The sequence below is a fragment of the Chroicocephalus ridibundus genome, chromosome 4 (assembly GCF_963924245.1).
Source record: "Chroicocephalus ridibundus chromosome 4, bChrRid1.1, whole genome shotgun sequence".
Taxonomy (NCBI): domain Eukaryota; kingdom Metazoa; phylum Chordata; class Aves; order Charadriiformes; family Laridae; genus Chroicocephalus; species Chroicocephalus ridibundus.
Genome location: NC_086287.1, coordinates 21,413,110 through 21,429,156, shown reverse-complemented (window position 1 = coordinate 21,429,156; position 16,047 = coordinate 21,413,110). Strand labels below are relative to the sequence as shown.

The window sequence follows — 16,047 nt, the reverse complement described above, 5'->3', positions numbered from 1 at the left end:
CAGTCCTTCACTTCTATACTAAACTTTGTCACCTCATTCTGTAACTAGATACTTGCTCAGATACTACTAAATACTTGCTTTCTACTTATAGAAAGCTTGGTAACATTACCAATAAAAGTAGTACAAAGTAGAAACCCATAACTCCTTAATCAAGTTCATCTAGGGCAGATATTAATTGAAGACGATGCAAATAAAAACAAAGATTTCTTTCTCCTTTAAAAAGGGGACCTAAAATCACTGCTCACATCAGTCTTCTATTAATTACCATGTGCAATACCGGTCAACCTTGCCATCAACAGATCTCACTTGGGTGACAGAAAGTAACTCACTTTTGAGAATAATTCAGATTTTTTTGTCTCCTTTGCTACGACTAATACTTGCAATGTAGAGCAGCACTGTGCGATATGCACTATTGACTAAGGAAGAATGAGATTCAAAATGACCGGCTCATTTTAGAAAAGGCACTGAGGAGCCAATAACTAGAATTCATTCTGATCCATCCACCACTTCTCAGTGATCGCACCATGAAGCTCTGAAGTGAGAAGATGCACTTTATTTCCTCTACGTTATCAACATGTGAAAAACATCAACCTTCTTATGTTTTACTTGGAGGAAGTTAGGGCATCCAAAACCTCTCAAGAATGTGCTCCGCTGATTACAGCATTACGTTGTTTCCTTTATAAACCCCTAGAATGCAGAATATGTTTGCACATACATATATACACATACACACATACATACACACACGCTTAATAAGGTAACAAGACTTGACATCAAGTGACACCAAACATTTCTAAAGGCTACTTAAGTTGAAGCTTTCAAACGAAAAACTTCATCTCATGCAGTAATTGTCCAAGGACACCACAGAACTGCACAACATCAAAGCAGAAAACATCCGTCTACTCCTGCAGAACAGTTAATCCATACAATTAACCCTCTATCACATCACACTACAAATGTGAACACATGCTCAATTTCTGTGTTGCTCACAAGATTCTCCAAGATACTATTCTTGTCACTAATGAGGTACAGCACAAACATTAAAAGATTTACAAAAATAATATACTGAGTTTAGATTTTATTTATAAAAACAAAAGAGAACTCCGAGAAAAAAACATCATAGGCTGTGTAACATCTGAATTGCATGGAAACATGTGGCATTATCCTTCCTTCAAAGTTGAATATATCAGATCCAACCCTCGATCTTGCAGTACCACAGTTTTATTAGACTAGAGAGAAAATTATTTAAATCATATTTTACCCTATATCATAAAGCAGCCTCTCTCTCCCCCCTCACTGGTGCAGGTATTTTATTAATAACACATTTGATGAGAGAGGAGAGGACAGAGAAGAGAAGAGAAAAAAAGAAAATAATTTAAAAAAAAAAAATACTGAGCAAGAAAAACACATCCCACAAAACGGAAGGTAACTAAGGAGTTTACTTTCAGCCCAGTCCTCTAACCTAGTTTACTACACAACCACACATTTTTGTGCTCTCACTGGATGGGGCATGGTATGGAAGGTGGATGTGGCTTAAACTAAAACCACTGGACAAAACACTCCCTTTGAAACAGTCTCTTCCTAATCTATGCCAAGTGTTGCAAATAAACTCCTTTTCATTCACAGGATTAAAGCAACACCATTAGTTAGAAAAAAGGTTCCTAGTAGAATCCATAACATTTTAAATCAACAAATCTGCCGAATGGCATGATGCTGTTGCAACCTCCTTTGCAGTGACTTGTGCCTAAATATTGTTCAAATTGTTTTAAAAGAATCAAACCAAAACAAAGATAACTAAAAAAAGAAAAAGGGGAAAAGAAAAACAAAACAAACAAAAAACAAACAAACAAAAAACCAAAGAAAACCCCCACAATTTCTCCAGGACTTAGGAAGCAACAAGAGAACTATTTGTTGAGTTCAATTTAAGTATCAAATCAGCCTCCAGGGAAGAAAATAAAAATAATTAAAATCTAAGCAGTAAGCTGCAGATAAACCGAATTCAGGGCTATTTGGGGTTTGCGTGTAAACTTTTGTGTACTATCCAAATAAAGCCCTTTTTGTTAGTGCCAATTTTACAACTGTACAGAAAGACGTGCTTTGAGGTTGCTAATGGACAAGTTTCAGGAATTCTTGTTTTTTTAACATGAGTTTACAGCTGTCAGAACTAGAAAGTCTCATGCCATTTCAGACACTGGAAAGCTTTTTGAAATCACTAGTGCTTCGCCAGTGCATCGCTGAAGCCAGTGCAACAGGTGGAGCTGAAGTTGGAAGATCTGTGGTATCCAGCAAAGAGAGCCTGATCGTACATTTGGCACACTCTCAGCCAAACGTGGGAGCAAGACAGGCTCTGAGTGCTATCTGCTTCACACTGATCTATTTGTTAACATTTTGGGATCATCCCAGCAAAAATTATCCTCTTCGGAATAAGCAATATTTACAACAGGACTTTGAATAAACTACCATTCCATGTTTCAAAGCTTTTCTACATAAAGATAATAGAGCACACTCACTTCTGGCCATATATACAACAGTGATCTGATCACTGACATCATACACATTGATAACTGCAAAAACAACACTGATTTTTTTTTTTTCCAGCCATCTTACCTTCCCGATGAAGGCCAAAGTTTTGAAATAGACCTTGGATAGCTTAAAAAGTTAAACTTTCATTGAAAGAAATGTTGCCAAGCACACTAAGCAAACACAACTTACTCAAATACTCACAGTAATCTGTTCCCAGCGTCCTGCTGATGTTTAAATAGGAAAATAACCCTGCAAAGTCCATTCCTTTTTATAAACAGCCAACATTAGTTCAGACGTTATAATAACAAACTGGTGCTAAAGTTGCTTTTTGCAATCCTAAGTGTGTGCGCATAACGCTTACCCATCTCCCACTGTGCTCGACTGCTCTATTCTTGCACACAAACACAGAGCCCTGAGGAGAAGGGCTTGGGGGTATCGGTAGGTAAGAAGCTCAACGTGAGCTGTCCATGCACGCTTGGAGCCCAGAAGGCCAACTGTATGCTGGGCTGCATCAACAGAAGTGTGGCCAGCAGGTCAAGTCGGGTGGTTCTGCCCCTCTACTCTGCTCTGGTGAGACCCCACCTGGAGTACTGCATCCAGCTTTGGAGCCCTCAGCGCAGGAAGGACATGGACCTGTTGGAGCGGGTCCAGAGCAGGGCCACAAAGACGACCAGAGGGCTGGAGCACCTCTCCTGTGAAGACAGGCAGAGAGAGTTGGGGTTGTTTAGCCTGGAGAAGAGAAGGCTCCAGGGAGACCTTAAAGCGGCCTTCCAGTATCTAAAGGGGGTCTACAGGAAACGTGGGGAGGGACTCTTTATCAGGGAGTGGAGCCATAGGACGAGGGGTAACAGTTTTAAACTGAAAGAGGTGAGATTTAGATCAGCTATTAGGAAGAAATTCTTTACTGTGAGGGTGGTGAGACCCTGGAACAGGTTGCCCAGGGAAGCTGTGGCTGCCCCATCCCTGGAAGTGTTCAAGGCCAGGCTGGATGGGGCTTTGAGCAGCCTGGTCTAGTAGGAGGTGTCAGCGCCTATGGCAGCGGAGTTGAAACTAGATGATCTTTGAGGTCCCTTCTAACCCGAATCATTCTATGATTCTATTCGATGATTCTATGACTCAGTTTAAAAAAGAAAAAAGAAGTTATCAAACCTCTAGTTCCTGGAGAAAAGCAGAAGATTTTTGTAGAATTTGGTATGTTGCTTCTGCCTCACAATAAAGTGGCAGACAAGTTATACAAGGGAAAGCATTGCATGCAGCTGTAATTCAGAGCACAGCAGCTGACAAGTTATATTTTTATCCCTGCAACTTCTCCACGTGCCTGTTGATGCCCAAGCCTCCAGAAACCAGGCAAAGGCTTTTCATTAGCACTGGTACATAGTCTCTCAATTGCTACAAAGCTTTACTGACCCAATGATGAGTTCCTGACAACACCCATTGGTTTGCAGCAGCAACGACAGTCACGCAGCAGGGAAGAGAGACCTGAAGTCATTTTAGTTTCCGACACAGACAAAGATTTTATTTACAAAAAGAAAAATAAACAATTTAAAAAAGAAATGCTGCTAGAGTCTCAAAAGAAAGGAAAGAATGTGTAAAGCAGCTTCTTCCCAATTAATGGCCAGGGAACTAAACACCTGGAGAATTCAGCAGTAATTTTAAAAGAACAGCAGAATTTACAATTGAAAGAACAAATTCCTACCCCACCCTAGTAGACTGGTTTGAGTGTACCTGTCCTGCAGTGCGAGCTCCCAAGCAAATCATTACTTTTCCTGTTGTCCATTCAAACAAGTCCTCGCACCTGCCTCTGGTTCATTGCCAACCAGGGGCCAAAAACATGTCTGGAAAACACTCTTGCCACACGATCTGAAACGTTCTCATAGGCTCTTGGCAATATGCTAAGAGACGGAATACCTAAAAGAAGGCATCCTCCCTCAGAAACTAGCATTTGTGGACAAGAAGGTCCTAAGGGCCTGTCAGCAAGCATATGGACAGGTGTCATGTTATAAACGACCATGATAATGAATCAGTTTATACCAAGACGTGACCAGCAGAAGGTCCAATTAAGTAACACGCGCCTGTCACACAGTCCCAATCCCTACAGTACAAAACGAGCTCTAAGGCTAATACTGAAAAGGAACCATAATAAAGTACTCCAGAACAGATCTTCCCGGTGAAACCATTCTAACACACATGCACCCTCAGGGAAGTAATTGTGGAATAGCTGCTAGGTTTTTCCAATTCATATTTTATCTCAAACAAAGCAAGTTTTGTTACCCTACAAAAGCTGTACACGGAAGGTGATACTAACAGGTCTCAAGAACATCCCTCAAAGTTGGGCACTGCACTACATCTCCTTTAAAAAGAAAACTTTCTCCTGTGTCCCTGCAACATTGACTCCACAGAATTCCAGGAATCAGAAAGGCACAAAGAAAGCATGCCAGAATCTTTACCTGTATCTACCAAGTGCCTTCTGGATGGGCACAGCAGCTTTTACACATGCATTCTGCGTACGTAACAGCATCAGTGTCGAGGAACAAATATGGCTTGGAGGACTGAGTCAGCTGTATGGAGAACTTGCAGTACTCCACATCCTCCCTCACTGCACACAGATTTCCTCAGGAGAGAAAAAAACCAACAACCAAACCAACAAAAAAAGCCAACTCGGAATAACCAGGCGAGAGGCCAATGCTTACAAAGATCCCATAGCCATTGTTCAGAGAAAACAAGTCACTTGCATCATTCCCCACATGCAATAATGAGCTTTGGGGTGGCTGAATTCTGCCTGTGAGAACCAGCGCCAGATGTGCTCTATCTCCAGATGCCAGGAGTCCCACACCCTGGGGATCAGCAACCAGAGTTATTTTCCATGAGCTGTAATTACTGTAGCGCGACGGAGAAGGGCTGGATGTGTCAAGGTGGTAATCCCCAAGGTAAAATGAATCCTAGATCACTTAAATCTTTTGCAGATAACAATGACGACCTTAATTTGGACCATACAAGCTGAGCTGTAATATGGGACAGAGGTCACAAGCATAAAGTACTTCTACCTGCTCATCTTCTTTCCATAGCGCACTAGGCTGAATGCCAAGCAGCAATCCTCAAGCACAGGTTAAGCTGCAGCTTCTCCACTTTTACCAATTCTGCCATGGGCGGACAACATTAGCGGAGCCACATGCTGAGGGGACAGCAGGCAGCCTCTTCAAACTCCCAGAAACAGGAGGGCGGTTTGGGGGTGGGTTTTTTTTGGTTTGGGTTTGGTGTTTTTTTTCCTTCCATTCAATGATGCTGCCTCATCATCCTACTTAAAGAAGTAACCCAACGAGTTTCCAACAGCTCTCTTGACCACTGTTTTTAATTACCCACCTACAGACATTCCAGCCTTTAGCAATCTTGGTTCTTTGGGGTGGTGGGAGGGGGACGACACAGCACCACAACACAAAGCAAGCAGGTAAAAGGAAAAAAAATACACAAGATCCCAGCCTAGAAGAGCTTTCAAGCTGAGAAGAAATACTGCCAACACAGGAGAAGGATACAAATTGCAGGAACTAAAATAAAGACTGCAAAATGTATGGAAAGTGGTTATGCAAGATCAAAGATTCAGGTGCACAAAATTGATCAGGCATAAAATTTTGATTAATAAAATACACATTGCCCTACCTTTTCAGGGATACTTTACCTACTGTTTGCAGCTTCATTTCTCTCTAATGAAACACCAGTCATTGAGAGAGTAACACAACAGAGTCAAACAAAGCAGGTTTATTTAAAAAGCACATGTATAGTAAAAGATTACTCTGAGGTGCTTCTTGTGTAAAACACTCCAAGATGCATTCAGAGGAAAGACTGTTTATGTATCGCTGTCACCTTTTCTCAGATGAAAAACTGGAGTTCACAGACTTAAGGGCATGCTTCAGCAACACCACCAAAACCAAATCCAGGTATACTGAACTCCAGTCCCATACCTAGTGACTGTGAAACTTTCCTCCTTAAAATTACGTATCAAGATCTAACATCAGGAGTTAAAGTCTACATAAAACGCAGCCGGCTTTTTTACCAGAAACAGCAGGTTATTCAATAACACAACCACTAGAAAGAAAGGAAAAAACTCACTCACACATACACGTATGTTGAATACCCTCCCTCCCTCCAAATATCTGATACCCTTCCACACGTACATACTTCAGCATAAACTAGCCAGGACTTTGTAAGAGATTACTTCTGTCTGGGTCAGCACTTCTGTGCACTACGAGCAAATCGCTCCCTGCTCCAGGGAAATGAAGTGGTCCTGGTAGCACATTTAAAGTCCGAGTAACTACCAGTCACTAAGTTAAATCGAGGCATTTTCCACTTCTCTGGCTCACACAAAGCGGCTTCACTTTCCACAAATGTCTTGAAGGCTCTTTAAAACACTAAAATTTGCAAATAGCAGAATCACCTCAGCATCAACAGGCATTTTGCCACAACCACCCAGGTTTCCTTCACGTAGAAGAATTACTACCCCCAACACTGACAAACATCATGTTTGCTGTTGCTTTGATAGAGGAAGGCAAGCTCAAAAGTAGCCAGGATAACTCCACGGCCAACTCTCCACCCCTTAAATTTAAATTGAAAATCTTCCTAGCTGAGCATTCAATTTTTCAGTTGCAGTCAGATGCGATGATAACAATGAGTGGAATGACCACGGCCATGAAAACATTTCAGAAAGAAAATTAATCAAAACGTGTATCACGGTTTTGGCCACAAACTGGCTGTGAACAGACAGCAATTCCTCTGAAAATATTAACCATCTGCAGAACTTGTTTGTCAAAGTTTATTAGGCGAATAAGATCTAGCGGCAGTAAGTATATTAACAGTCTAAGTGTCAAGCATGCCATTCGAAGCTCAAATGGTATGGATTAGTTCTGCACGCAAGCTACAGAGCTCGCTTCGGTTATTCGTCTGCAACTCTTATGGAACACCTGCAGGTAATGGTTTATTTACGGCAAATATCACCCCATACTCACTTAAATTTTTGCTGGTGTGTCTCCATTTCTCCCAACTTTACCGTTAGCTACAATGCTCACATAAACCAAGTTTTGAGCTCCCTTAAGAGTTGATTTACTCTGTTCGAAAAAAGTCTCCAGGAATATTCCCCGACTCTTTATGGGGTGCATGGTTCCTTCTAGTAGTCACCACATCTGACTTTTGCAGATTGCATTGAAAAATGCACCTTTTTAACAGCATCACAGAAAACCTTCTCCTCCTCCTGTGCGTGGATTCCAAAGTCACAGCTGACATGGAGCGTAGTGCGGTTTTGTGGCTCAGGATAGGGTGGGTGTTGAAGAAAGATTAGATGAGATTAAAAGCCAGGTTCATCCAGGTTTTAGGGGCAGGTAAAAGGGAAAGACTGGCAAACGATTCGAGTTCAATTTATCGAGGCTTCACTATAGTTTTGCCTGCATTAGCCACACCCTACCTAACTCTCACAATGCAGCTTGTCTAAGTAAGTCCAGATGTGTAACTCTTCCTGGGTATACACTTTCTAGCACTTGAACACCTGCAAACTTGAGTTTTAGAACATGGGTAAGTAATAGTCAACTTGATCCAGACAGTAAAAAACATGCTGTTAAAACCCAGACAGGCAAAAATTCTCCGTAACTACAAATTTCTTTTACTCCGCTATGGAAAACGAAGATAATGTATAGACTTTTTTTTTTTTTTAAATCATCCACAGCTGGGCAGACCTTCTAAGCAGAATTTTCATCCTCTTGCTCTGACTTGAGAACATGAATACTAACACAGAAGTTTAATTTGCTTTCACATCTTTTGCGAAAGACACATCCAGGTAAGTCACCAATACAGACTTCTGAGCCTTTCTGTGTACAAAGACAACTTTTATTACTGTTTAAAGGAAACCAACTTAAACTGGGGAAGCTCAATTTCCTTGTGTATAAAAGATAAATAATAGATGCTATGTTAGCAGAATATTCAGAATTAGCTAATACTCATACAGCACAGAAAGCCAAAGTGCCAAACAGTATTCAACAATTATTACATTATTAAGCAAGGCCATTTTTAAATACACATGCCAACATTTGAGGTTCTCAGATGACTGACAATCACACCACGAACTTCCTATTGCATCTGGTGTCAGTGCTGTTTATTGCAATAGCAATAAACCTTCATACTGCGAAGTGAAGACAATTCTGTAGCCTGTTCACAGTTGAGAAATTCCTTCTCCCAGCAGACTGTCCCCATTAAGCTAATCTAACACAATACACTCATATAAAGTATTTATTGGTTTCAAAGTGGTTTCAGTTGCTTTAACTCTTTTATCATCCAGAGCAAACAAATCAATTTAAAGCAAACATGTCAATTCACTTAAGTTCTTGCAAAAGTCGCCCGTGGATTTAACATCAATACAAAATGACACCTTATATCTGCCTATGCTGGCAGGCAATGTGCCAGTCAAGCAAGAGAAAAGGAAACAACAGCTGAATTAAAAATCCTGTTTATTACACGAACCCTCAACACCCTAACCAACTTATCACCCATTCCTCACACTCTGGAGATTCTCAGTAGAATTTTGTGGCTTAACAGGTATTTTCAATCTTTAGGAAACAGAAACCACAAAGACGAAGTGCTGGCGAGCTCCACGTTCTCATTTTTCCAAGAGAGAAGCAACCGAAAGAATTGTTGGCCCATAAATTCCTAACAAATTGTACTGAACAATACTTTGTGGGACATACTTCCCATTTCCTCGCCTCTCTCACAACTGTCTAATCACTCAATATCTCAAAAACTCCTCAAAATATCCTTTGACTCTATTGTGAGACTTTCCGTGGCCTAACTTAATAGGGGTGGGATTCTCCAGAAGTATTTTTTCCAGTTCAGAAATCCCAGCTGTGGGCTGTCAGGACATGGCATGTCTTTGACTTCTTCCGAAAGTCTCAAGTATCCAAACAGCACGTGGCTTTGGCCAGCCAGCGTCACCAGCCAATACCCTAATTATTTGCTTCTGCCCTAAGTGAACTTGCAATGTTGTCGGACACATCCTGTTGGAAAGCAATATAGCAAAAAAGGAAAACAATCCACATGCTTTGAAATCTCTAAACAAAATGCTGACTCCATTGCGCATAGCAGAATTGCATCGTTGCTGGCCTGCGCCATAAACTGGGGGGGATACTTATTCTACCACCATTCTTCCCTCGAGGCTCAGGTTGATACCTATTTCAGTTCTTCACAAAGGTCATTGAGCAGAAAATTACAACTATTTTCTTCAAGTGTTCTCAGTGCTTTTTCTCAGCCATATCGACTCCCATGAGAAACTCTGAACATACAAAAGTCAAACATTTTGAATGTTTAATAGCCCCTGGGTTAAAGACATATGGAAAAATTAAGAGGATTTCTTAGAATGAAGAGCAATAAAGTTACCTACAATAGCTTCTTTCTAACAAGGAATTTAAACCTAGTTATTGTTCTCGACCTCAAGATGGCAGGTTGCTTTCATACAATACAGTATGTTCACAAAAAATACTGATCTAACATGAAACTAAACCTTGCCATTAAAGCTGTTTATGAGCACCACAATTTCTGCTTTGACAAAAAGAGAGAAAACTACTTTTCACTCTACATTCCGGGCTAAATTTTAACTAGATGGAAAGTTACATTAGGCACTCTCTGTAAGTCACATGCGTCTATATTCTAGGAGAGGTTTTGTAACCTTTATTTGTTGTTATGCTGCCAGACCTTACCATAACAACAACTGATAACAAGTTCCCAAAAACAATCTCTGTGTTTGCTAAAAAGTTACCTTGGCTTGCCTTATTCAAGAAACATGCAGGACAGAGAAAATTTACAGCTGGAACAAAACCCATGGCCTATTTTACTAACAACTACATTACAAAGAAGTAAAACAATTCTTAAGATAAAAGTTAAAGCAGCTGAGATTGGAAAAAAGGTTCAAAAATAGCAAGAGGCAGTAATGGAATTTATACCGGGCTATTGATGAAATACATTCATACCCTTCTAAGTATGACTTTGTGTGTCATGCATGTAATACATGTATGTATTACAGACACATAGAATCACAGAATGGTTTAGGTTGGAAAGGACCTTAAAGATCATCTAGTTCCAACCCCCCTGCCATGGACAGGGACACCTCCCACTAGACCAGGCTGCTCAAAGCCCCATCCAGCCTGGCCTTGAACACTTCCAGGGATGGGGCAGCCACAGCTTCTCTGGGAAGCCTGTTTCAGCCGCTCACCACCCTCACAGTAAAGAATTTCTTCCTGATATCTCATCTAAATCTACCCTCTCACAGTTTGAATCCATTCCCCCTCATCCTATTACTTCATGTTCTTGCAAGAAGTCCCTTTCCAGCTTTCTTGCAGGCCCCCTTAAGATACTGGAAGGACGCTATAAGTTGTCCCCAGGGCCTTCTCTTCTCCAGGCTGAACAACCCCAACTCTCTCTGCCTGTCTTCACAGGAGAGGTGCTCCAGCCCTCTGGTCATCTTTGTGGCCCTGCTCTGGACCTGCTCCAACAGGTCCATGTCCTTCCTGTGCTGAGGGCTCCAAAGCTGGATGCAGTACTCCAGGTGGGGTCTCACCAGAGCAGAGTAGAGGGGCAGAACCACCCCACCCGACCTGCTGGCCACACTCCTGTTGATGCAGCCCAGCACACAGTTGGCCTTCTGGGCTCCAAGCGTGCATGGACAGCTCATGTTGAGCTTCTTATCTACCGATACCCCCAAGCCCTTCTCCTCAGGGCTGCTCTCAAGCAATTCTCCACCCAGCCAGTATTTGCGCTTAGGATTGCCATGACTCAGGTGCAGGACCTTGCACTTGGCCTGGCTGAACTTCGTGGGGTTGGCATGGGCCCACCTCTCAAGCCTCTCCAGGTTCCTCTGGATGGCATCCCTTCCCTCCAGCACATCAACCACACATCTACAGTATGAGTCATTTTAAAGCATCTCTGGATGCTTTAGAATGAATTTAAAATGAAATCAATTTAATTTAAAATGAAATAGTAACAAATTAATTCATACAGCATGCCTAAAAGACAGTTAAAGCCATTATCCTTTGTCCGGAGAGAGAAGATTCAGTGCTTTAAAAGTATCAACTGAAACTTCAGAGTCAGTCTGGACTTTCAATATTTCCTCACTATTTCACGAGGATTTACGACCATAATTTGTGACAGGCCGTCACATCATGCTACTAGTAGTTACTAGGAAAACAGCCCCCTAAATCAATGACAGACTGACTGAAATGGCACCCAAATGCAGTTAAGGACTCCTACAGAGCACATTTCTCTGTCACGAAATTAGCAAGTGTTCTTTCCGGTTACATTCTACATTTGAACATAGTGATAGGCTTCATTAGCTTCAGGTTATCTCAGGAATAAACAGCATTTTAGGGTGGCGCTCAAATGCATTTTTTATTTCATGCTGCATCCCTAGTTTCAAACTTTTGTAACCATCTTGTCACACTTCTCTGCTGACCTTCTTTATCTTGTGTTTCTTAACATCAGGCAAATAGTCATTCTATTAAAGAAAACTAAGATACAGTACCACAATTTTGGGAAACAATCTAGTACGCAACAAGCAATAGCTAACCAACCTTTTGTGAGTTTAAGTAAGAATAATTCTTGCTTGAGATTAATTCTTAAACAAGAACTTAAACAAAAATTATCTCATCTACTTCCAGGTTTTGAGAACCCCACATAAAACACCCGCTGTGCAGTATTAAACATTCAGAACGTACAATATTTTCAGACAAAAACATGCCATTGTCATAACCATCTTGTTCCGGAATACTTTGCACAGGTAGAGATTCCTCCCTTCAAGAAACTACCAAGTGTAACAATCATTTTGTCTTATCTCAGCGAAAGGAGAGTCGAGTATAGTCCATATCTGAAACAGGTTTATCATTATTTCAAGCCGCGTAAATAAAACTGCGCCTGACACCCCCACATACAGAGCAAGGACTTAGCTCCACAGCAAAATTATTTCACAGCCAAAGTATTCCGGGTCTATCATAACATGCCAAACTTTGCAGAAGCTTTAACACTGCAGAAGTTCCAGCACATCCCAAATCTTGCAGAGATGTATTTACATATTTGTAAGATAAGCACATCAAAATAATTTTAAGAGGTAAAAGTCCCTTAAAGTCATGTGTCTGCTTACAGAGGGGGGGGTCTCAGGAATGGAAATAACATCACGCAGAGCCTCTCATAGTACATCCATGCTCCTTCTAAAAGGACAGATGAGCTGTCCTTAAAAGTACAGTCCAAATCAACCCAACAAAAGAATCACATACCTTCCCACTAAGTAGGCAGAACAAAAGCAATGTCATTAAGATTTACAACCAAGACTCTTTAGCTAATTCCTAAAAAAAAGTTACATTTCTAGAGAAGATTTTCCATACACATTAAGGAAGGTGATTATTGGTACAGAACACAGGCTGTATTAAAAGAATCACGGTCCCTAAAATGAAGTGAACGAAAACCAAACTCCAAGTTACAAATTATTTCTTAGTTTTATTGCAAACTCTTATTTTCCTAAAAGTTCCAAATGTGAAGTGTTATGGTTTGAAGAACCCACAACAATTTGTTGTGGTTTAGACAATTAGTCTATCACCTGATGACCCCTCCCCACCTGGGAAGGGGAATCAGGAAGAAACAAGGGAACCTGAGGGTTGAAATGCAAACAGATTTAATAGAATAAGACTAAATAGTTAACATTAATAATACTAAAGAGCCAATATTGATCCCAATATCAATATAAAAGATACAAGGATTATACTCAGCCAATTCTATCCGTAGGAAGCTGTGCGCTCCCAGCAGTGGACAGCAAGTGTCGGACACTGCAAGTGCTACGGCTTCAGGAGGAAGGGAAGGGCTCAGGGGTCCGGCACCGGGGCAAGAAGTTCTCAGGACTGCAGACATCACGCAAGAGAGAAAACTCCTCAGCAAACTTTCTAATTTATATTGAATGTGACGTTCATGGTAGGAAATAATCCTGTTGGGTGGCCTGGGTCAAGCGCCCAGGCCTCGCTCCTCCTCATCCCCACACCTAGCAAGGCCTGAAAACACTGAGACCTTGAAACTCACATACCTTAGCCGGCTATAAAGTAAGTATTCTCACTAATTCAGACATTAGAGTCTTCTAAAAATGCAGTTTTCCCAAGCATTAGAAAAGACCTTACTGAAAAGTGAAATTACTGAAAGAGAAACTAATCCTGTGTCACTCCAACCAGGACACAAAGTTATCCCATTTTGAAAGTATTCCTTTCTATTCGAATCTGTTAAGAAAAACATAAGGAAACCCCCAAGGAACACTATCAGTCTGTTGTCTCTTCATTTTAGACTCCTGTAAGTTGATTTCCGCCCCCCCCGCCCCAAAGCTACACAGCTTCATTCAGTCAAGCAGGAATGTGAACATCTTGACACAAACATAAGTGTTCAGAAAGGAACAAGCCACACTTAGGGTTTTCTGAAACATTTTTAAAGGATCGAGGCAATGTGTATGGAGAAGGTGCATCCTGAGGTGCGAAGGGCATCTTTTTCATGCAATCCTGACCGAATAAGCAACACGTAATACATACCTACATAGAGCTCCAGCTAAAAATACAGAACGATGATGCCAGCAGAAAATGATCACTTCTCCTGCCCTAAATGACAGTTCTAATAATTACAGACAGTTTGAAAAGGTGGGTGGCCTAATAAAAGAGGCCCTGAGGTGATGTTCTGACAGCCTTGGTCACACTGCCGCGTTTTCTAAACTACCTAGGAAATTGCAACAGCTAGGCTTCGGCTTGTTTAAGCACCGGGGTGATGTTTTCGGGCAGACCAGAGGCAGCAGCAACAAACCAGAAGTCTTACACACGCGCAGCCCTAACTCCCCATCTTGGGTGACACGAAGTCGGGACAAGAAGCAGCATGCAGGGAGAAAAGGATGGGGAGAGGGACGCCGGCTCTCTCCCCACGGATGCTGCGGGCATCCCCTCCGTTTGTTTGTGCTTTTAAAGGATTAAAAGCAGTAATTGCGAAGGGAAAGCAAAGGGCAGGCTCCGTGTCCGGGACGCAGCGCGGGTTAACGAGGGGCCCAGCGCGCCGCCGGCCCGGGGCAGACGGGCTCCGGCAGCGCCGGTGGGGCCGGGCCTGGCCTGAACCGGGCACCCGCACCCCGGGCCGGGACGGGCCGACCCTCGCCCGGACGCCCGCGGACCGGCCCGGGGCGACCCCGACCCCTGCATCCCGGGCCGGGCCGGGCCGACCCCGACCTGGGCACCCACACCCCGAGCCGACCCCGACCTCGGCACCCTGGGCCGGGCCGACCCCCGCCCGCCGCTGCCTCCAGCCGGGCCGGCCGGTTCCTCCCGCCGCAGCGCCACCCACACACAGCCCCCCCCCCTCCGTCGCCCGCCTACAGCCTTTAAACAGAGCTGGGGGGAACACGACGACGACAACAACAACCCTCGCCTTCCCCCCGTCCCCTCGCCAGCCCTGCCAAGAGTTTGATGAGCGACACCCAACACCCGCCTCTCCAAACCTCAGAGAAAGCCCTGCCCGGGACCGCGGAAGGACGGGAGTGGGAACGGGAGGAGGGAGGGGGGGCGACTTTTGTCTCTCATTTTGCAACTGTACGGGTTTACCTGAGCCACCCCCGGGGGGAAACCGCTTCACCACCCCCCGGCGGGACACGTCCCGAGGGAAGCGGGAGGAGAGGCCTCCTCTTCCTGCGCTCCCCTTTTGGAGAGAAGAGGGTCGAGGAGGAATGGGGAGGGGGGGGAGAGACGACGCACCCAGCCTCCCGTCCTCCTCCCGCCCCGTCCCGTCTCCGTCTCCTCCATGTGCGCGTCCTTTCCCCCCGCGGGAGCCTGCCCCGCGCCCTCCGCCCCGCAGGCTCCCGCTCCCGCCCCGCTCCCCGCCGCCCTCCCGGCGCAGCGCGGGGGAAAAGTTTGCCCAAGTCCGACAACAAAAGGGACAGCGGCGCTCGCCTCCCCGCCGACCCGGGCGAGCGACGGCGAACGACGACCCGGCGAGCTTACCCCCGGCCGAGTCCGGCTCGCACCGCAGCACCGAAGCGGCCAGGAGCCGCAGCAGAAGCAGCAGCGGGAGCGGCGGGGCCGCCGCCGCCTCCATGTTGTGCGGCCGCAGCAGCTGCCGGAGCCCACGGAGCGTCTCAGGCAGGCTCCATGCTCGGGGCGCTGCGCTCGGCGGGGAGGGAAGGGAGGCGGGGAAGGGGGGAGGTGCTGGAGCCGACCCTCCTCCTCCTCCTCCTCCTCCTCCCGCCGCCGCCAGGGAGGGGGCTGGGCTCCTCCGCTGGCACCCGCAGCCCGGGGAGGAGCCGAGGGCGCAGCGCCGTCCCGCACCCCACGCGTGGGTACACCTGGCCGGGCGGGGGTGGGGTGTAAGGTGGGATTTCAGGGGGTTTATGTGGTTTTTTTGGTTTTTTTTTTTGTTGTGGGGTTGTTTTTTTTTCCCCTCTCTCGTTCCATCTGGAGCTGTTACTCCAAAACCAGGCGGGAAGGTTGGGAGAAGATGGCT

At 44.3% G+C, this 16,047-nt stretch overlaps 1 protein-coding gene across 2 annotated transcripts in view; it reads right to left on the bottom strand.

Moving 5' to 3' along the window:
* LRP5 (LDL receptor related protein 5) overlaps positions 1-15,733 on the bottom strand; it is a 165,463-nt gene extending 149,730 nt beyond the window's left edge. For both annotated transcript variants that reach the window (XM_063331969.1, XM_063331970.1), the window contains exon 1: positions 15,549-15,733. In XM_063331969.1, coding sequence (XP_063188039.1) covers positions 15,549-15,642 — 94 coding nt within the window. In that variant the 5' untranslated portion in view covers positions 15,643-15,733. The remainder of the gene's footprint in view (positions 1-15,548) is intronic.
* Between the last annotated feature and the right edge of the window lie 314 nt (positions 15,734-16,047).